The following is a 22,321-nucleotide window of genomic DNA, read 5'->3' as shown; positions in this document are numbered from 1 at the left end:
CCTGCATGCAAATGTAGGAATCAAGGTTCTGCTTCTATTTCTATAAAGAAAGAAAATCAGTTAGGTTAGCTCCTGAGACCAGATCCTATGACTGGGTATGAAATCAATTAGATCTTTTCTCTGAACAAATATGAAACTCAAGTGTGCTTCAGGCTAGGGCACAATCCCATTATTTCTTCCTTGCAAAAGCATATGACATCACGTGACGGTGGCAAGACTTAATTAAGACCCAGAAGAAGTTGGCTGCAGTTGATTCTTTGCCATTTTCTTGCCGTGTTATGATGAATATGTCCATTTCTGAGATTCAGTTTAAATAATGTCTGTCCTATTTATACTAAAGGATTGTTAAGCATCCCAAGAAGATAATGTGTGTGAAAGGGTTTTTTAAAGTTTAAGACTCTTAGTTGCTCAATCATTGTCAGACTCTTTGAGACCCACGGACTGTAGCCCACTAGGCTCCTCTGTCCCTGGAATTCTCTAGGCAAGGATACTGGAGTGGGTTGCATTTACAAAGCAGTATTCAAATACAGATCATTATTACAGTGCCAAAAGGCATAGTCCAAATTTTTTGCAATGTTAATCAAAGAATGATTATTGTTATATTACATGTGATTAGTGTTATGACATAGCATACTTTCAGATTTGACTATCACAAGAAAACTCCTTTAATGATGTTTCTTGGTTATTAATCTGCTAAGAAAAAAAATGATTATTAATGCAAAGGCAAAATCTCTATTAACTGAACAGAGGTATTTTCTGAGACAGGTTAACATACTAAGGGTTGATTTTCCATTCAGTTGGACAAATTAAGCTCATGGGAAGAAAAAAAATGTGCTTCATTTCTAATGTCAAGGACTCAGATCTGAAGCTCCTTAGAAAACACACTACACTTGATTACAAGAGAAATGTTAAGTGTATTTCAAACCAGGCACAGATTTGGAAACTGAAATTAGAACATGCACTTGAGAGTACACAGGCAGACAGCAGTATGTCTAAACTGGCAAGTACAGGACAAGAGACTAGGGCTGAGGGAGAAGAATGAGGAAAAAGCAAGCTGGCTTAGGAAAGATCACTGATGACTGGCAGCCGCCTTTTGCATTCCTGCAAAGATTTGTGTAAGAAAATTTCTGCAGCCATTTTATCACTGGCTCACACTGTAATTCTGAGCTCATGAGGGAAATCAGAGGTTTTCACATTTCCATCAACTCATTCAATCATCTAACATGCAATGAGGATTCTGTGCGTCTGCCGCTTAGCTGGGTTCCAGAGACAAAGGTAAATACACTCTCTGGGCTCAAGGGGCTTAATCTATCCTTGATGGAACAGAAGCTCATAATCAAATAACTAATGAGCTTGAACACTGTGGGAGGCTCTGCTTAGGAATTTTAGCATTTTTCCTATTCTGGTCTCTCCTCTACATTTCGCTCTCCAGCCCAGGTCACGGAAGAAAATCTACTCTAATATACAATCAATTCAAGAGATCATTTCATAAGAATTCTGAAGTTCATACACAGTGAAGTAAATTATAAAAATTATTTTCATAAGAGTTCTCACTGAAACCACTGAATTGAAATGGAGAAGAAGCCAGAGCGGTTGCCCCTGCTTCAAAGCTATCATGTAACTCAACAACTCGATGAGTCACACAGAACTGCTTTTTTTCACAGAGATGCTTTAATGAAAGCAATCACTTTTTTTTTTCTTCATTACTATCCCGAATACCCATAATACCACTCTTATTAAATTTGTTGACTGGCTTTTAAATGAAAACTGATGATAAAATATTCAGGATCTAGCTGGAAAAACATCATATCAGTGATTTGATTCAGTGAGATTTCTAATATTTTCATAGCTCCCTTGAAGCAAAAAGCTGAGCTCCAGGCAGCAGCTTGGATAACATACATGTACTAGATACTGATAATGCGTGAGATGGATTACTGCCATAAAAATACTAGTTGCAAAAAAGAAGAAAAGAAAATACAATTCAATGGAATCTACTCAAAGAGACGGACTTTCACATCCCTTATAACTGGAGAGTAAAAATTGTCTATCCCAGCCTAGATTTAGATCATAGAAAGACTTCCGTTTCTATATAAAATAAATGTATAGAAATTCAAAGAATAAAATCTTCTCCTTATGAGAGACATGGTGTTAAAGACAAGCCTCAGTGCAGCAGCCAGTCCACCTCTGAACAGAGAGGACGGGTGGTGAGTGTGGGTCCAGAGGACAGGACCACCAGATACAGCTCCCAGTCTCCTCGGTCCCTGCCGACCTCAGGAAGCCCCCAGCCCCTGCTTGGAAACACATGAACTCATTTCCAAGACTCACTTGGGGATTTTGTTCTAATGCAGATTTCTAGATCCTAATTCAGCAACTATAAGGCGTTTGCCTTTGAAACACAGCATTTTTAGCAAGAATTCCTAAATTATGTATGCATCTTTAGACCACATTTGGAGAAACCCTGCTAAATGGTGGTGATGACAAAAGATTATGACCCCTGAGAAAAAGCTAAGAAGTCTTATTTCTTGGAAGATTTATTTTAATACTAGAGTGAAAGTGAAAGAAAGTGAAGTGACACAGTTGTGTCCGACTCTTTGCGACCCCATGGAGTTGGCTCTACCACACTCCTCCGTCCATGGGATTTTCCAGGCAAGGGTACTGGAGTGGAGCCATCGTTTTACATCACTTGGGACAGAGTCACAAAAGACTCACGGAATCTCTTACCACCTCAATAAACTTACCCCCGACACGTCATCCTCCTCACTATCAGCAATTAACCTGCCTCCCACTTACAAAAAGTCGAGGTGACCCAGTTTGAAACATCTCAATTCCCTGCCAGCCTTGCAGCCTACGAGCTTCTCTCTCTGCTCCTGTTTCTACCTCCTTCCCATTAGTCTCGAGCCTGGACCCTCCACCTGTACCCTAGCCTGTCAGCATCCTGTCTCTGGGATCTTCAGGCTCTTCCTCTCTACTTTTCAAGATGCGGTTAAATCTCTCCACTACAAAACTGCCCAAAGCACACCCAGCACATACACACCTGTGAACGCCACCTTCTCTCCTTCTCAGCCAAGCTGCTAGGGAGCACTGCGCACCCCGTCTCTGCTTCCTCACCTGCCCCTCACCCCTCACCCAAGAGGATCAATACCATGTCTGCCCCGTGTCCACCCTGCCCTCCCAGATGCCACCCACATGGTCTCCAGTGTCAAATCTGGGCTATCCTCCCCCTCTTTCTGGACCACTAGCCAGGGAGAGCCAGGCCCTCCTATGGGGAGGGCAGAGCTCAGACAGAGAGGGGTGGTCCTGAGGCGGGTGTGTCCACATGCAGCCTGACCTCCTCCAGGACTTTCCTACCTCTGGCTTATGTATCCTTTTTTAAATTTTTTTAAGAGCTTCAAGAAATTATTTAACAACCAAATTAACTCTAGGGATATTGAGAGAGGTGGATCCAGGTTTTACAGAGCTTGGAATTTACAGAGTACTGAAGGCTTTCTTAGAAAAAAAAATACACAATTATGAGCACAAAGTTAGAGACAGAGATGGATGCTTATTGAGAATAAGGAAGTAAAGATAAGAAACCGAGCAGCCCCTGCAGTGAACTCAGGCTTCACAATCTCACCTAAATCCACCCCCAAGATGCAGGTGTTCTCTTCAGCCCCCTGTTTACAGATGAGATGACTGAGTAAACCAATGTATCACATCTTAAGATAGTAAGTCTCGCTGTATTAGAAAAAGGGGGGGGGGGGGTACATGGGGTTCACAGGTGTAAGTCATGTTTAGAAAACACCGGATTAAAAAAAGTTCAATATTGTAAAGTAATTAGCCTCCAACTAATAAAAATAAATGAAAAAAAAAAGTTCAATTACTCGGATTGCTCAGAACGTTATTACAGCAATACACAGTGGAAAGCCTCAAGAACAGACGTCTTCAAACTGATGTGACCCACCCCCCTCGACAAGCCTCTCATCTTGCCTCTTCTGTTTTTGCAGTGTATAATAACTAAAAGCATCTCCGAAATTAAGTGTTTACGGATCACGGTTTAGAAAACTCTGACTTTTCCCAGAACAGAAGAAAAGAACGTGTGACTAACCGTTTGATAACAATATAGTGAGGGGAGAGTGGGAACCTGGAGGCCTCACTGTCGCTCCACAAGGTTCTCACACAGGATGGCAGATGGGTCTCATGTTATATGCCAACTAGTAAAATCTTGGTGGCTGCCTGGAAAGCTACGTTGAAAAGGAATCTGAGGCTTCATCCGGACTCGGGGGGCGGAGGAGAGCAGCGGCCTTACCTGATCAGCAGTGACTGTCCCAAGCACAGAAGGGGCAGTTGTGATGTCATTCTGAGACCTCTAAAGTGACACTAATTCCTAAACAGATCCTAGAATCATCCCAAAGATGCTCAAGTTTTCTGGCCTGAATCAGGCCAGACTAATCTTTAATAATTAAATAATTAAAATAACTGTACAGGCTCCAAAATAAAAAAGACCTGGGTTTAATTTAGTTCTTCCACTTGCTCTGGGCACATGCTTTAGCCTCTCTAAACTTCAATTTGGCCTTCCCAGGGGGCTCAGTGGTAAAGAATCCACCTCCCAAGCAGGAGACCCGGGTTCATTCCCTGAGTCAGGAAGATCCCCTGGAGAAAGAAATGGCAACCCACTCCAGTATTCTTGCCTCAGAAATCTCATGGACAGAGGAGCCTGGCAGACTACAGTCCATGGGGTCGAAAAAAGTGATATGACTTAACGACTAAACAGCAGAATGGTAAACCTCAGTTTTCCCATCTGTAACATGAGATTAACTGTTCCTATCTCCCATGAAAGACAAACATTTAACTGGGTAATGCATATATATACATACATACAGTAAATGCAATAAATATTAAGTTCAGCTATAGCAATAATTGAGGCATTCACTTTATGACATTCACATTATGACTCCTGTGGTACATGTATTTGTCCACTATACTCAGAGCGATCCGTTATAGTAAAATGAATCAAATGTCAGCCATAGAAACCATTTTCCAGAACCCATTAACAAAGTCAATTTATAGGCTATAATAAGCAAATGGCAAAGCGCTATGCAAAGTAAGTCTTACCTGCCTTGAAGGAGACAGAGAGTATATAAATCTAACTACTGAGTGATTATTCTTTGCAAAAGACAGATCTCATACATATTTTTTCCAACCTCTCCACAGAGAAGGTCAAGACACAGTAACCAAACCAACAGCAATGAGCCTCCCTAACACCTGGAATGAGCCCCCACCTCCTCGGGACACAGGGTTTTCAATGTGAGAACAAAGACAGCCCTGAGTAAACAGGGACAGCTGGTCACCCCACAAACAAATGATCAGCTGAAATCTCAATGGCTAGGTCTGAGTCTGGCTGTGCTGCTCAAAAGTGAGACAGAGTGAGTTCTTGAAATACTATTTCCCCTTAAAAGATATCAGGGCTCTTTGTGGAGAAATCGCTAGTTCCAAGTGTGAGCAGAAAACACTCAAAACGAACCTGATCTATCTTGCTATACCAGATAGCAAGAAAACTCTCAGACTTAGTGGGGTCATATCAAAAGGACTAAGGAGCCAACTTGAAAAGACTTCCACTGGCCAGAGATGAGACTGCCTTCAAAAAAGAAATTATGTAATATAATTACAACTAATTGGAACCCATAAAATACATTCTAATTCATGAGTTCACAATACTTTTTTAAACACATAACTAACTGGTCACCTTCAGAGGATGAGGGGGAACCAATACATTATCTTGGAAAACTGATAACGGGAAAGAATCTAGTATTTATCCTGCTTTTTCATATGAACTGTACCACGTGCAACCACAGAGTAGATGATTGGAAAATGTCTCTTTCCAAAAAAATTCAAACCAATAAATGAGAGAAATGACAGAATTAAAACACCCCTATTTGTCACCTCCAACAAATTAACAGATCCAAGTAACTGAGCATCAACAGCTACTAATAAAACCAAAAAAAAGACAATCAGATATTATGCGCCTCCTGATGAAAGTTCGCACACCACCTACAGTCCTGCCAAAGGGGTCAAACACGAGTCTGATCTGGACAACAGGCCGGACATGCAAAGCAAGAAAGAACAAACTGAGCTGTATCATTCATATGTTGCTGTTTTAGTTGCTAAGTCATGTCTGACTCTTTTGTGACTCCATGGACTGTAGCCCGCCAGGCTCCTCTGTCCATGGAATTATTCAGGCAAGAATAATGGAGTGGGCTGCCATTCCCTTCTCCAGGGGGATCTTCCCCACCCAGGGATCAAAGCTGTGTCTCCTGCTTGACAAGTAGATTCTTTACCACTGAGCCACCTGGGAAGCATTCATATGCAACCAGCAAAATCCAGATTACAGGATGCTACAAGACAAATGCTCCAGGTTCTTCAATAGATAACCCACAGGGGAAAAAAAGGATACAGGGAAGACAATATTTTTTTCAAATGGGCAACACTGAACTATAACATCCACGGATGGCCATTTGACTGATAAAATTATAACAACACACAAGGAAGTGATTATGATGGAGTCAAGACGGCGTTACTTAGGTGGAAAGGAAGGGCCTGCCATTGGGGTGGACAAACAGGGGAGCTTCCGGAAGTTACAAGGGTATTGTCTTTATAATCACTCACCCAACTATACGCTTATTTTGTATAATTTTTTTGAAACTGCATCTTCAATCTTATTTTTAAAGGGTTTTTTTTAAAAAGGTAAGAGTGGGTGATTCCCTGGCAGTCCAGTGGTTAGGGTCGGGCACTTTTGCTGCCAGGTCCTGGGTTCAATCTTGAGTTGAGGAGCTAAGATCCCACAAGCTGCACGATGAGGCCAAAAACAAATTTAAAAAAAGGTAAAAGTGTAAAATCCACCATTTAACACCTTCTTATCAAAGCACTTTCACAAACACCAGTATTTGTATCTTCAAGTACCACCACAATGTTCCAAACAACCTCTGAAGGTATTTATTACGTCCACGTTTCAGATTGGGAGACTGAGGCTCAGAAATCTTAAATAAGCTGCCCATTGTCCCACCATTATCAAGGCAGAGTCAGATTCAAATTCAAAGGGCTGGCTGACTCCAAGACCATTCTCTGAATGCCTGTTCTCTGCTGATTCCCAGCTATTCATTCACTCAAGAAATGTTTACTGCCCACCTGCTTAATTATGCTAGATGTTAAAGAGAGAGAGAGGAGTTTCTGCCTTCATGGACTTCAGGGGTTAGTGAGAAAGACACAAGGAACCGTGCAAGTATCTACAACTGAGCCAAGTACAGTGAAGGAAAGGTGCGTGGTGCTATGAGAATACATGCAGTTGGCAGACAAGGAGAGCCGCTCTGCAGAAGTGACAGTTTAAGCCCGAGGAGAAGTTAATTAGGCAAGGGGGCATCAGGGGCTAGAGACACAGCAAGCAGTACTCAGAGTCAACATCGACAGAGCGGGCTTGGCACTCTGACCGCTGAGGATGGAGAGTGAGGGGTAAAGGTAATTATGACAGGAGACCAGGCTGGAGAACTATGAGGACCAGAAAGCTGCTGAGGGCTTTTAATTAAACATGGTGTGGAAGAGGGATGGGACTGGGCTTGCATCTTTAAGAGAATGAATTGGAGGAGGGACAGGGAGGCAGAGAGATGAACCGAGGGGCTACTGCAGTCACCCGAGGCACATGATGGTAGCTGGGACCAAGCAGGAGCGATGGGAAGAAGCAGGTGGACGTATGATGCTCCAGAGGTAAGGAGAGAGGTCTGGAGGATGGGACTGCGTGTGGGAAGGAAGGAGGAGATGTCAGGAAGGCCTCAGGCTTCCGGATGGAGGACTTGCAGGGGTTCTAGACACTGACACAGGAGCAGTGGGAGAGGGACGAGGACCCGATCACAGGACACATGGAGACTTGGACTTGACGGTGTCAGGTCCCACTGAGAGCACCAAGTGAAAAGGTCAGGGTAAGCAGCTGAATAAGTGAGTCTGCGCCTGAGAAGATGGTGATTTGGGGAGGGGCAGAGGTGGGGCACTCAGGGTAAGACTGTCTGAGAGCCAGATACTTCCACAAATGGGACCTCAAGAATGATCAAAATTCAAATCTAGGAAACAAAGCAACTTCCTGCGGTTATCTAGGGGTTGAAATCTCAGAAAGCTTCAGTGAGGTGGGGGAAAAAAAATCAGAAGAAACAATACGAGATTAACAGCTGTGCCTCAGGAAAAACCCACTACAATTTCTGGAATGTTTAGGATGTTAACTTCACATCAAACGAGTTGGCACCATCTGCACAACTATATCTGCATGTGAGGAGAGGCCTTCAGAGTAGTGGCTCGAGGCTGGAGACTCGAGAAAGCTCCTCCCAGGATGTGCCCAGCCACTCAGTCGCCTTTTTCTGCAGGGATGGAGGGGAGGTAGACAAAGGCGATGGAGTACATTCACAGGAGATGCAGACAGAGACGTAAGCTCCTCCCAGCTTCCATTACATGGTAAAAACTAAGTTTAACCATACCCAGTGAGAGAAACAAGGCTATACTCTGAATTTCCTTAAAGCACATAAGGTGGCTTTGGCTCAGGGAAAAAAAAAAAAGAAGGACCAAGCCCTCCTGGATCTCCAGTTTGAGGAAACTGACAGAGCAGGAGGCAAAGAAGAAACGTGTTTTTTCACAGACTGGCTCGGGTGACACAGAGGAGCCTCTCTCAGATGTTCTGCAGTCACCAGGAACAGAAGAACGTAAGTGAAGGCACGCATGTGTACATAAATCCTGCCCCTGGGCTGGCAGAAATAAGAGGAGGACTGCAGGATGAAGCCTGGCGTGAGCAGACGGGAGCAAACTCTGTACACTCTGAGTTACTACTATTAATGTAAACTCACTCATACATACAAGGTGGGTGAGAACTATAGCAAGGCAGGTTACTTTAGAAATGAGTACTTGTTAAAAATGCATCCAACTTTCCAAGAGGTGTAGTCTACCCTAAAACAGAAAGCTTACTATTAAATAGATCCTAGTGACCTAAACAAGTTCCAATGTCTTATTCTTCTTTCTGGCTTCCCCCTTGGCCTTGGAGCTGTTTCACTTGGAGTTACCATATTCATTTTCCTCTACGTCCAGCTCACGGCTGTTCACACATGGAAGCCCCGGGCTGGCTGACAAATGGACTGGGACCAGCCAGTGCCTAGCATCACTAATAAGCACGGGCCAGCCCTGGGGACACAGCCTGCACACGTCACCTCCTAACTGCATTCTCACAAAGCATCATTCGAGCTGAGGAGCCCACCAAAATGCAACCCAAACCCACTGGGCTTTCTGGGAAGCTCCACTGTGTTTGGAGAAACTAAATAAGCACACACACCAGGACTAAAGGAGGGTGTAAGAATGACTTAACTGAGCCCAGAAAGTCCCCAGAAAGGGCTATCTACCCCTGTCATCGGTGACTTGCACGCAAACAAGCAGCCCTCATTTAGAAAGTCACCTAACAGTGAAGTTGGTAAAAATACAAGCTCCGAGTTGGCAAGTTTTTCTTTCAAAAGCGAAACTGCAAATTTTTTTTTACAAAAAAGGCAAGTTTCTATGTCATGATTTTAATACTAACAGGCTTCCACAGACATTTCCTTTTCTAAAACCTAAGCCTTCAGCACCAAACTTGCTGAGTCACTTTTTTTAGTACAAGAATGTGTACTATTCTGATTGTAGGAGGGCTCATACATTCTAAAGAAAGTAGGGCACGTCCTACCCTCAAAATGGTAAGGTTGGGAAATGAAACCTAAGATATCTTTAAGAAGGCAACATTTAATTATGAAAGCTGACATCGTAGCATGTTTCCAAAACAAAACTGGCTTAAGATACAAGAGAATTAGAAATAAATCTCTTGGGAATGAGCAGAATTTAGGCTCCAAGCAGATTGCTCAAGCTTGGAGACTTGGTCTTAACATTTGTGAAGAAAGAGTAGGACCCTTTAGTTTGCGGCTGAGTTTATTATTTAAAGAGAATCTTAAGATACTCTTGAAAAGATTCTTGAACCCATCTGTGATGATAACTACTGATAATTATCATGAAAGGAACGTCTCACAGAACAGTCACCGGAAATTTCACCCGTCATGACATTAATGTGAAAGAAACATGAAAGTCACTCTTGGCTCGGTCTCCCTTCACGCAGCTTTATTAACTCTCACTTTGTATCACTGCAACTGATTAGGGCTTCTCCTCCAGTCTCCCCCAATCACATTTCCATAACCCAGCTTTGATGCCACACTCCAGAGCTCAGAAGGCATGAGGAGCTGTCCTAACAGCAGACAACAACCCAGCCCTACTCGCTCACAGCTGAGGACTTCCACAACCCCCCCCCAACCCACCTCTGCAATCCCGCCTCCTGGGATTCATCTGATTACACTCGTCGGCAACTCAAACCCGGAACAGTACACATATTCTTGTCTCTAAAACAATTTCCTAGGGGTGCTTCCCAGGTGGTTCAGTGGTAAAGAATCTGCCTGCCAAGCAGGAGACTCGGGTTCAATCCCTGGGTCGGGAAGATCCCCTGGAGAAGGACTGGAAACCCTCTCCAGTATTCTTGCCTGGGAAATCCCATGGAGAGAGGAGCCTGGCAGGCTACAGTCCATGGGGTTGCAAACAGACAAGACTTAGCGACTAAACAACAACAGGGAATCATATTCAAAATCTTGTAATAATTTAGGGTATAATATGAAAAAATACAGTTTTCTGGGTTTGTTTTGAAGTGAAGTGAAAGTCACTCAGTTGTGTCCAACTCTTTGCGATCCCATTCCATACAGTCCATAGAATTCTCCAAGCCAGAATACTGGAGTGAGTAGACTCTCCCTTCTCCAGGGGATCTTCCCAACCCAGCGATCGAACCCAGGTCTCCCGCATTGCAGGCAGATTCTTTTCCAGCTGAGCCACCAGGGAACTCCTTTTGGTTTTGTACAAATTGTGAAAATATATATAAGCCTCCTTCAGACAGCTTTGCTAAATTCAAAAATACATGTTCATCATTTCTTAGAATACATTTGCTGGTTTCGATGACCATTTTTTTAATGTTCCAGGTTTAATCATGAATTGTAGCTTCCTACTTTGAAGTTACCATTCTTCATATGTAACTTCTGATGTCTACTAACCCTAAGAAATAGTTCCTTCATAATAAAGATACATAACATAATTTTCTTTTATGTGTAATCACTGTTCATATTGTTTTTGAGTATGTATTTGTATTTGCTTGTATATACATAATACATATCTGGAAGAACAATCAACTGTTAATAATGGTTGCCTATAGGGGAGTTTTTTTTTCAATGCATATCCTTTTGTATGTTTTTCTTTTTTCTATTAAAGCCATGTGAATCCATAACCTGCAAAAAAAGTTAAATTTAAAAATTATGCATAGAATGAACTTAAGGTAAATAATTCTTACACTACTGTTAGATATAAGGGGGTTTCAAAAGCCATCTTGCTCAAAAACATTTTTCCCAGTAGCCACCCTGACTTAAATCCCCCGGTCAAAATACAACCTAATAATCTGAAGACAGTAAGTGTATTACACCACTATCCATTATCAAATTATTGAGGATTAGTTTATCATATTAGCATAATAAAGGAGCGTCACAAAGAGGCTGTGTATAGCCTCCCTATATCTTGGTTCTTTTCTTTTTCCCTTGAGTAACTAAATCGAGTTTGTTTTACTCAAAAGAACTTTTGTATCAGTAAAAGAGCTCATTTAGGGATTCTCGAAGTCCCACCCGAGCCAAGTGGCGCCTTGGGTTGCTGTGTGAATGTTTTTACTGTCTCTATAAACATCTGTCCTCCCCTCCAGTCCTCCCTATCAATCTAATCTACTCAGCCTGAGAGGGCAGGGACAGAGGGCATATTATTCATCTCTGAATCTTCCCCAACACTGAATAAACGCTGCCACGCACTTAACGCAAAGCAACTATCGAAATTCTCAGTGACACCTACCTTGAGATATTCTTGCCTGGGAAATCCCAAGAACAGAGGAACCTGGCGGGCTAGCCCACGGGGTCCCAAGAGTCAGACAAGACTGAGCAACTACACACCGGTGAGACTATGATCCCTTCTCTAGGGAACTGTGGCTGAAATTTCAAATTTAAAAATGTCAGTCGGATACTCAAGTCTGTTCTCATCTCAAACAACAATCCATTCATTAGGGACAAAAATCCATCCATAGAGAACCTATTATGTGCCTGGCACTGACATTTAGCAACTAACTAGGCCAAAATGATCTCCAGAGATCAGAAAAGCAATATGCAGTGGATATACAGTAAATGCTTATGAGGTTTGATGAACTTCTTGAACTTTTCTGTCCAAACTAGGAAAAGTCTTTCACTAATATTTTCTTCACGCAGCAGTGGACTTTAGTTTCCCATTATGCCACTAAGCACCTTTGTGGACTTTCTTGTATCAGGCCTCCAGTCTTCATTTGTCCAGTGCTTATTTTTAACTTAATGGTGTAAATCAAGTGTAAATCAAGAAACATCTAATAAATTACCATGTAAAAGAGAAAAACCCATAAACTATGTGAACTGACATCTTAAAAAGTTATTCCTTATTTTTATCACCAAAATGTATGAAATTATTTTCCTTTTTTCCATTATATAAAGATGCACTTTGTACCACTGGTCTAGTAACGAAAGTAAGGTTTCTAAACTATTGATTCATTATGTCCATGTTTTCCTTGCTGTTGCTTTGGTCAGATCATGAGCTAGGGTCAGGTAACTGCAGCTAGTGAGTCTGATGCCTTTGGTCCACGTGAGTTGACAGGTCTGGCACAACGCCCAACTACAACCTTGGACTACGGAGCACTACTCTACGGCAGCCTACTCAGCAAAGCAGGGCTAACAACTGTTGCCCCAGAAGCAGGCCAGCCCCAGAGCATCACAGTTCCAGCCAGCTGGCCTGCAACAAAGTTCAAGTTTTTCTAAAGTGGGGCCCAGAGAGCAAATGTCAAGTCTTAAGCATCAGCCTTTCTGACCTTACACAAAGCATTTTTTTTTTTGCCACCTGAACATACCACTGGATGGTCTTTCTACCCGAGTTGAAAAATCAGTTTTAATAATCAGTAATGATTCCCAGCCAAGTAAAATAAAATTCTTTGCACATAAGTGATGCTCAATAAACACTAGGTTAACTGAAGGGGGAAAGCCCTCAGTTATTGACCACAAACTGACCTAATTTTTTTCATTATCATCAGCAAACATTTTTTTGGAGCTCCTGCAAGGTACAAGGGATAACAAGGATCTCAACCACAAAGAGTTATGACAACCAACAGCTATCTTATAAAGAGTGCAGGAGCATTTGAACACGTCTAGACATGAAAACACCGTCTCCCTTTTAGTTTAGTCTTCTCTAGTTGCCTACTTTTAAGACTGTATGCATTTTTTTCCCCTCTAGAGAAGAAAGTCAAGAAGGGGAAAAAAAAAAAAGGATGAACAGATAGGATAGATCCTAGTGTCTGACACGTTCAGCAGACACTAGAAGAACCTGAAATATACAAGAACAAATGAGGATTCTTTTCTTAATGCTGAATCACAATTTCTGTAGTAAAGTAGTCACTGTATCTTAAGAGACACCATTTGGTTCACTACAAAACAGCCACCCCCTCCACATATGTTAGATGACCCATGTGGTCCAGCTCCTACCCCCACAGAACTGACAGATATTATACACTACACCACATGCTTATGCTTCCATTCATAAGGAGCATTTTTTTAAAACTTTAAGCATAAGTTATTGGAAATACAGCACAATGAAAGGCTTGAGTAAACTGCACTGGTACTGTAAATACATAAAAATAATTTTAGACGTGGGCTTGATCCCTGGGTTGGGAAGATCCCCTGAAGAAGGGCATGGCAACCCACTCCAGCATTCTTGCCTGGAAAATCTTATGGACAGAGGAGCCTGGCGGGCTACAATCCATGAGGTTGCAGAAGTGAACACAACTGAGTAGGCACACACATATGAATAGCATATGTGCATACACTTTATTTCTAGGTAACAGAAAGTAAACCTCCTAATGTACTTATTTTCCTATTTAATGCTGAGGGAATCTGAATTCAAAAAGAATGTCCCATAATCTCCTATCCTTAACGTACACTTATACCTCTTCCGCTGCCTGAAATCTTCAGATCATATACATGAGAGGTCACAAAAGCTGCTTCCTTTTCTGTCACCTCTAATGTAGTATTTTCTCTGCTTCCTCTACTAAAGCATCTTTCTGGATGATAACCTAAGTTTTATCAGAGGTACAAGTGAGCTGGGAGCTTTGGGGGAATGTATTTTCCAGGAAAAAGGGAGGTAAACCACCCGTGAGGCATCCAGGCCAGAGAAGTGACAATACTAAGGCTTAGACCCTGACCCCGCCATCTAAGCTTCCTGCCCCCACAGACCAGGCACTCCTAATCACTTAATTCTTAATTACTTTTGATTTCAGAAGCATTTAAGCATTTATCACTATGCAAAAGTAACTCATTTCTTTGTTTAATGCCCAATTCCCCCTTAAGAATTATAATCTCCAGAAAGCAGGGCTTTTGTTGGTCTTGTTGATTCAACCCCAGTTTCCAAAATAATACCCGGTTTCTGTAAACGACTCAGTAAATACGATTAAATACACATGGAATAGATTACAACATCTTAAAATACTCTAAAGAACTGTAACGTCATTCACAGATCAACAATAAAATCTTGGGCTCTATTATCATTGTAGGGAAAAAGCAAGAGGGAAAATACACCTACTCACCAACTCTTGCTAAATTAGATATTTTAAAAAGTGGGGGGATAGCTGGGTGCAGGTTTTTAAGAGAAATAAACACAGCTGGGTGCAGGTTTTTAAGAGAAATAAACACAGCTAGTTTGGAGCTATTTATGAAAACAGACGTTCCTGTTCCTTAACATACTGAACAGCTGCTTAACTTAGCGGGGATGGGCGCCCCTTTACCTACACCTCTTTAGCCATTATTTCAGCTCTGCTTTCTGAACTGGTACACTTCGTCCTTTTAGCGAAGAGGGTGAGATTAAAAAAAAAAAAGAAGCAGCACCAGGTCGTGTTATAAACAAACACAAAACCCCGGGAGGAATAATGCTTCTAACAAAATACTCTTACGAAGTTGAGCCACTTCTCTTACTCCAGAGTGGGCTATTTCGGGTTAATGACAGTAGAATTCAGCCAAGCGGTAAGTCAGGCTACGACAGAACCGAGTTTCTTTTCAAGGGTTGTGAAAGGGAAGCTGCTGAGAGGTAGAGAAAAAGCAGCGGTTTGGCACTAAGGAAGCGGAGAGCTCATTTAAAATACTGTCCTTCCCTACTTTCCTTAACCACCGTTCTCCACTAGATCGCCACACCCCACTGATGATAACGTTCCTTTCGATGCAAACGACCGTGATTTCGGGCATCCGATTCCTAAATCACTGAAACTGCGATACTTATCCACACGGCCGAAGACAGGAAAGCGTGATTTAAAAAAAAAAAAAAAAGCGTACCCGGGTTTTCGGCACGAGGTATACCGGGCAGGGGACCTAAGCCAAGTCAGCCCCTCTGCGCCGAGTTTCCCGGTCTGTAAAAGGGCATAAAAGTTACCTCCCACGGGGAACGGTTACCAGAACCCAGCGCGATGACCGGCGCCAGGCGCAGCGCCTGCGTACAGCGGCCGCCCCGCTCCCCAGCGGCAGTGCCACAGCCAAGATCTGGAAGGATTATTCAGCTCCCGAGCCTGGGACTGAGGATGGAGTCAAGCAACTAAGTACATCGCCTGCTAGCGTGCATCTCGGCCCGCCCCGCGCCGAGCCCGGAGCCCGCCCCGCGCGGGGGCCCAGAGGACGCGAGCATCTATCTCCCCGCCCGGCCGGGCCGGCCCGGCCCATCCCACCCCCGCCCCTTCCTCGAGAGGACCGGCCCGCCGCGACCCCCGGCCCTCCCGGAGCGGGCGGGCCGGGCGAGGCCGCGGGCGGCGGGCGGGCGCCCGGTACTCACCTCCGGCCGGGGGCGTGCGGCCAGCCGTCTCCAGGCGGCGGCGAAGTCGGGCGGCGGGGCTGGCGGGCTCTGGCAGACCAGCGAGAACACGGTCCCCAGCAGGAAGGCGGCCGCGGCGCAGCCCAGGTACAGGCTGAGCCTGAGGAGGACCGTGCCCGGCCCCGCGCCTCCCGCCACTGCCGGCCAGCAGCCGGCCAGCAGGCAGGAGGCGCACACGGCGGCGAGGGCGGCCACCGCCACCCACCGACTCCCGCCGCCGGGCGCCCCCGGGGCCGCCGCGTCCCCACGGGGCTCCGGCCGCCGCTCGCCCGGGGCGCCCGCGAGGCCGGCGCCGCCGCTGTCGGAGGCATCGGGGTGCATGCTGCTTGCTGGGCCGCTAAGGACAGGCACATCTCCCGCCCCGCTGTCCCCCGGCGCTGCCCCGGACGGTGGCCTCCGCGCGGCGCCTCCTGCCCTTCCCGCTCCCGCCGCGCCGGAGGCAGGAGTCCGCGCTCATGCCCTAGTCGGCGGCCCCCGCCCGAGGGAACGGCTCTCACTGACGCCGCCGACCGGCGCCGGGCCCGCAGCTGCCCGGCCGGGCGCGCCCCAGGTAGCCGGACCGGGATGGGACTCGCGCTGGCGGAGCCCCGGGGGCGGAGCGGGGGCGGGGGCGGGGGCGGCCCTGGAGAGCTTGTCGGGAGGGGGCGGGGCGGGGGGCGGGAAGCCACCGCGACCCGCTGAGTGACAGCCGGGGGCGCCCCGCCCCGCCCGGCCCCGCCCTCCCGGGCCCGGCCTCGCCCCGCCCCCACCGCCCCGCCCCCACCGCCCCGCTCCCCGCCCACCCGCGGGGGCGCAGCCAATCACGTGAAAACGGCTCTTTGCTGCGCTCCTGTCCCCGCCGCCCGCCGCTCCCCCCCCCCCCCCCCCCGGGGATACCGTCTGTTGGAAAATTCTGCCGCAGGTGTCAGAAGCGTTTGCAGCTCTCCAGCTCAGGTGATCCCTTAATCCTCGGCCCGCTCATCTCTCGACAAGTAACCTCCCCGTCGGTGGGGGTTTAACAGCCCTTCCTTCAAAATTTCTGCTCCTTTGCACCTGCTGTTTGAATAGGCAACTTGATCCTCACTTTTAACCCAGTTCCCCTGACAACCTTCCCTTTTTCCCACCCAGCCGCCTCCGGGACGGGACCAAGACAAACGGGGAGCGGTAAATGCTGCCTGCAAAATTCCTAGGTACAGAGAGGTCCCCCCAAAAAGTCTGCCTGGCGCCAGGGGGCGTGCACAGCTGCCTTCCTCACTGTGGCTCCAACTCCCTGTATTTTTGTCGCCAACGATCCAGTACAAATGCCAGTGCCCACACGCAAGTGAAAGTACTCCAAGTAATGTTGAGAATACATATTTTCTTCTCGTACCACGGCCCCCGCGTTAATATACAGATAATGCTTACTGAGAAGATACCAATATGCTAAACACTAGAAATTACTAAGATCAACAAAACAGCAGATGTATCTTTAATGAATAAAGGAATTCTAAGGGAGATGAAGGAATTGGAAAGAGATTAATGCTTACTTAAAAGGGGGTGATAGATTAGGGCAAATCAAAAATAGAAAGGGGAAGAAAAAGAAGGGGGTAAATAGATGAGGGATGCCATGGAGAATGTGGGAGACAGACATCAAAAAGCAAAATCGTTTAAAAGCACTAGCGTTTTCCAATAGATTGTTACAGCCTGCTTCCTAGGAAATAGAGTTAAGTAAGCATTAAAATATATTTTCAAATACTGTGACTATACTGTGCTTTTCTATAAGGAATCTCCATCGCTTCAACTGAGAAAAAATACAACATTCATACAAAGTAAACTAGTGGATATTTTATTATTTTATTTAACTATTAAAATATTTATTTGGCTGTGCCTGGTCTTCATTGCTGCATGTGGAATCTCCAGCTGTGGTATTTGGCATCCAGCTTGCAACCAGGTGATCGAACCCGGGCCCCCTGAATTGGGAAGGCAGTCTTGGTCACTGGACCACCAGGGAACTCCTGTTTATTCTTTTAAAGCCAAGTATTATCCAAGAGGTTATAATTCAAATGAAAAAAATACCAGTGTCCATAGACATACAAAGGCCACCCATGTATTCATGTTTTTGTAATAAATTTCCCTGGAATGGCATGGATTTCAAGTGGGAGATGAAGTAGGAAGCCAAAAAAAAAAAATTATCCCTAATGTTAAGCTCTAATAAAATAGTACAGAAATGAATTATTTTATGTATCTATATAAAAACAAATATGTTCACATTTGTCATTTTTAAAAAGCTGATTGTTTTAAATATTAGTATTCATGGACCACTTTATTCTTATTCCTTGTAAGTCAAAGACAAGGAGATAATGAGTGCCTTAGGCCAGATGTGACTTTGCCATGCCTAGGTGATGACAGGGGATGACTTCAAAAGTAGTTACTACCTTCCTGTCCTCCTTGTCTTCTCTTTTTTATTTTTAAATAAAGCAGTGTAACTGATCTTGACGGAGCCCTTTTGCCCTAAAATAGTTAATGTTCATCCCACTGGGGGCCCTCAAAGTGTACCCTACAATTCCAAATTATTTCAAATAAAGCATGGTAATTTGATATTACCGACAATAAGATCCATATTTTTTTTGATCCTTTACATGCAGGGGACAGCATGCTGAGCACTTTACATACTTTACATATATTTAAAATTTTCCAAAATATGGGTTTACTGCAGTTGACAATAATAGTAACTAATTGAGCACTAACTGTGTCAAATACTGTTCTAAGCATTAGACATGCTTCATTTGATCTTCACAATCACCCCTGAATGTAATCTCCATCTATCCATGAGGAAACTGAAGTACAGAAAGCAAGATACTTAACTGTTATAGAGTTATCAGACTTTGGATTTATCACCCACGGGATCTGGCTCTAAGGCTTGTGCATTTAAGCACTGTCATGGTACTTTCTAAAAACTATCTCATTTAGTCATCCCATATGACAAATGAGAAAAAACAAGGCTTAAATCCATGAACTTAGTCCCTGTATTCCATGCTTTTATAAGTGTTTAGTTTTGTTGCTTTTTGAGTATGGCTGGTATCTTAGCCAGTCACCTGACAAGTGTAAAGTGATTTATAGTAATCACTAAAGTTGGTAAAATCATATAATCAATAAAGAGGAAATTGTCTTACACTTATTGAGCAACCTGGTCTTTGATCTTTCCAGCACACTATATATTGTTCCCAAGGATGAGATCTGGAGAAATGTACACTGGTGGTCAGAAAACTGCCTTAAAGCAAATGTCATATTGCTGCGAAGTCAGCACTGACAATTCAAACATTTACTTAAAAGTAGTAGTTTGGTTTCTACCCTGTGCAAGGTTTGAGGAACACTGGTGGTAAGATACACAAGGGAGTGCCTGAGATCAGGAGGTATTGAGGGAGATGTCAGGTATTAAATTAGAATCTAGGTGTTCCTTCCTGGAAGTCAGTGCTGAGTCCTACCAGGTCTAAGTTAAGACCAAATTAAGTAGAGATGCCTTATTTATTATATTCCTTATGGCCAGCACATTCTGACAGGTTTGTAATTAAACACTCCATGGGCTATCTTCATTATTCTCTTTGGTAAGCTGGGAATGGTGTCTGCCTGAATTCATTGGGATACTATAAATTACGTGCATAAATTAAGTGCATATAGCATAAATTAAGTGAAAATTTGACATTTAAAGTACTAGAGTGTAAATAGTTATACAACACCCAATCTCTGTCGATTATATGTAATGAATCTTCCCCTTCACTGTTTAGCATATGTGCTAGCTGCTCAGTCATGTCCAACTCTGAAACCCCATGAACTGTAGTCAGCCAGCTTCCTTTGTCCATGGAGTTCTCCAGGCAAGAATACTGGAGTGGGCTGCCATTTCCTTCTCCAGGGGATCTTTCAAACCCAGGGATTGAACCCAGGTCTCTGCATTGCAGGCAGATGCTTTACCATCTGAGCTGCTAGGGCAGCCCATCCACTAGTTCATATACTTCTCCTTAAAGCCGCTGGCTCTCCTTAAAGGTAGCCATAGGGTTAGAGAGAAAAGCACTGTATTTGCTTTTGCCCACTTTGGGTAAAATTATGTATAGGTATTAACATGAATCAAAATACCTAGATATCACTATAGTTTCTTCTGCTGATTCTCTCCAAGAACATAACAGGTCTGTTAACCTAACTCTCTCTTGTAAACTTTCAAGCAGAATGTAGTTTACAGAAAATACGGTAGTAAGTGCGGCCAAACTTCAAAAGGAGACGTGAAAAAATTATAAAACAGTTTAAAAACAAATAGTAGACTGCTAAAGCTTAAAGGAAACATACTACAGCATTTGGAAGAGGAAAACTAATCTATGAACAAAATTGTAGGACATTGATATATAAACTATGTTGAGTGGGCCTCCTCAAGTAAAAACACTCACGTTGGGAAACTTTCAGGCAGAAGTGTCTTTGTATTAATCTTCAAAGAGAATTACAAAGGAAAGTACTGTACACTGAATTAGCTGGTATCAAGACAAAGAATTGACAAGGGTAGATCCCCCAAAGAGAATAATATCAATTTATCCAAGTTTTGACCTGAAACTTAGGGAAATAGAGAATGTCAATTATCTACTGTCATATAACAAACTACCACCAAATAACAACCACTGGATATGCTTATGATTTTGCAGGTCAGTCAATGGGTTGGGGTCAGTTAGGTCAGTTCTCCTCTTCTTGCCTGAGCCACTAATGATGCTGTGATCTGCTGGTGCAGAAGCCAGGACTACTCTGGCTATGGAGCCTCCATTAACATGGCTTGTCTCTGTTCCCTGAGTTCTCATCCTTCAAGAGATTGCTTGGGTCTTCTCACATGACCATGTCAGAGATGTGATATACAAGTTCTTTTTAAGCTTTTGCTTGTGTTACATATGTTAACATTTCATTGGCCAAAGCAAATCATATTGGCCCAATCAGGAATTAAATGAGAGGGGGCCTACATACATGTGTGCTCAGCTTTGTCCCTCTTTGAAACCAATGAATTATATCTCTCCATGTTTAAATCCATGTGAAGGCACCCTCCCAGGTGGCGCAGCAGTAAAGAATCTGCTTCCAATACAGGAGACTTGGGTGCAGTCCCTGGGTGGGGAAGACCCCCTGGAGGAGGGTATGGCAACCCACTCCAGTATTCCTGCCTGAAGAATCCCACCGCCTGGGGAGGCTCACAGGCCACAGTCGATAGGGTTTCAAAGAATCAGACATGACTGAAGCGACTGGGCATGCACAATATGGCTTGCCAGGCGTTCCTTCTCTACACTTCATGTAAAAAATATTGGGTACCTATTGTATTAATTTCCTGTTGCTGCTATAACAAATTACTACAAACTTAGTGGTTTAAAACAACATGAACTTATTATCTTACTGTTCTGGGGATCAAAAGTCTAAAATTAAAGTAGGACCTGGGCCGCTTTTCTTCTGGAGGCTTCAAGGGGAGAATCCATTTTCTTCCCTTGGTCAGTTTACAGTGCATGACAAGTTGCTTCAGTGGTGGCGGACTCATGGCGACCCTATGACTGTAGCCTGCCAGGCTCCTCTGTCCATGGGGAATCTCCAGCTTCTATGAAATATACAGCAGGGTATTAACTATAGTCAACATGGTGTGTATTACAAGCTCTTGCTTCCATGGCCATTTTTTTTTATACTATTATTACTGACCCCAAATCTCCTGTCTCCCCTCTTATAAAGACCCTTGGGATTACACTGAGATCACCTGGGATAACCTAGGTTGATGTTCCCACCTGAAGATCCTTCATCACAGAGCAGTCCACGTTGCTTTATATTCACAGGTTTGGGATTAGCAGGCTGGCATCTGTGGGGTGCCATTGCTCTGTCGAACCTACTATGCGCTTGCGAGTTCAAACACGAAAAAGGGCTGCATTCAATATAGTGGACGGAGATCATTTTTCCCAGATTGTTTGAACTACCCATCTCATTTACCAGTAGTCAGAGGACTTCCTCACATGTTTACCAGCCCCTGGCCCACAGGGCTGTTTAAACTGAACGTTGCTGATATAAGCATATTTATATCAGCTGCCTCCATATTTATTATTACTGTCGCTGTTTGGGTACAACACTACAAGACCATCAAAGCAGCTTTCCTCGTTAGCAGCGGAGGCGGCAGCCGTTAACACCTTGGCGGTGCAGGGCACAGCAGAGGGTCCGGAGGTCACCTTCTTCCCGCGTCCCTTCCCACCCGAGAGGGGGCCCGCTGGCCAGGCCCCGCGCCCCGCGCGCGCCCCGGAGCGGGGCGGGCCCGCCGCGCTCTGTGACGCCCGCCGCCAGGAGCCTCCGGCACCGCCCG

At 44.4% G+C, this 22,321-nt stretch overlaps 1 protein-coding gene across 4 annotated transcripts in view; it reads right to left on the bottom strand.

Moving 5' to 3' along the window:
* Nucleotides 1–16,586, bottom strand: part of SNX25 (sorting nexin 25) — a 94,563-nt gene extending 77,977 nt beyond the window's left edge. For 3 of the 4 annotated variants that reach the window (XM_065947504.1, XM_065947505.1, XM_065947503.1), the window contains exon 1: nucleotides 15,973–16,586. In XM_065947504.1, coding sequence (XP_065803576.1) covers nucleotides 15,973–16,332 — 360 coding nt within the window. In that variant the 5' untranslated portion in view covers nucleotides 16,333–16,586. Of the gene's footprint in view, nucleotides 1–15,579; nucleotides 15,691–15,972 lie in introns of those variants that run through there. The other variant, XM_065947506.1, reaches the window with a different exon arrangement.
* Nucleotides 16,587–22,321: the final 5,735 nt, after the last annotated feature.

This window comes from Muntiacus reevesi, chromosome 10 (assembly GCF_963930625.1).
Source record: "Muntiacus reevesi chromosome 10, mMunRee1.1, whole genome shotgun sequence".
In the NCBI taxonomy this organism is placed as follows: domain Eukaryota; kingdom Metazoa; phylum Chordata; class Mammalia; order Artiodactyla; family Cervidae; genus Muntiacus; species Muntiacus reevesi.
Note: the sequence above shows the minus strand (reverse complement) of the source record. Positions and strands in the feature narration are given on the sequence as shown.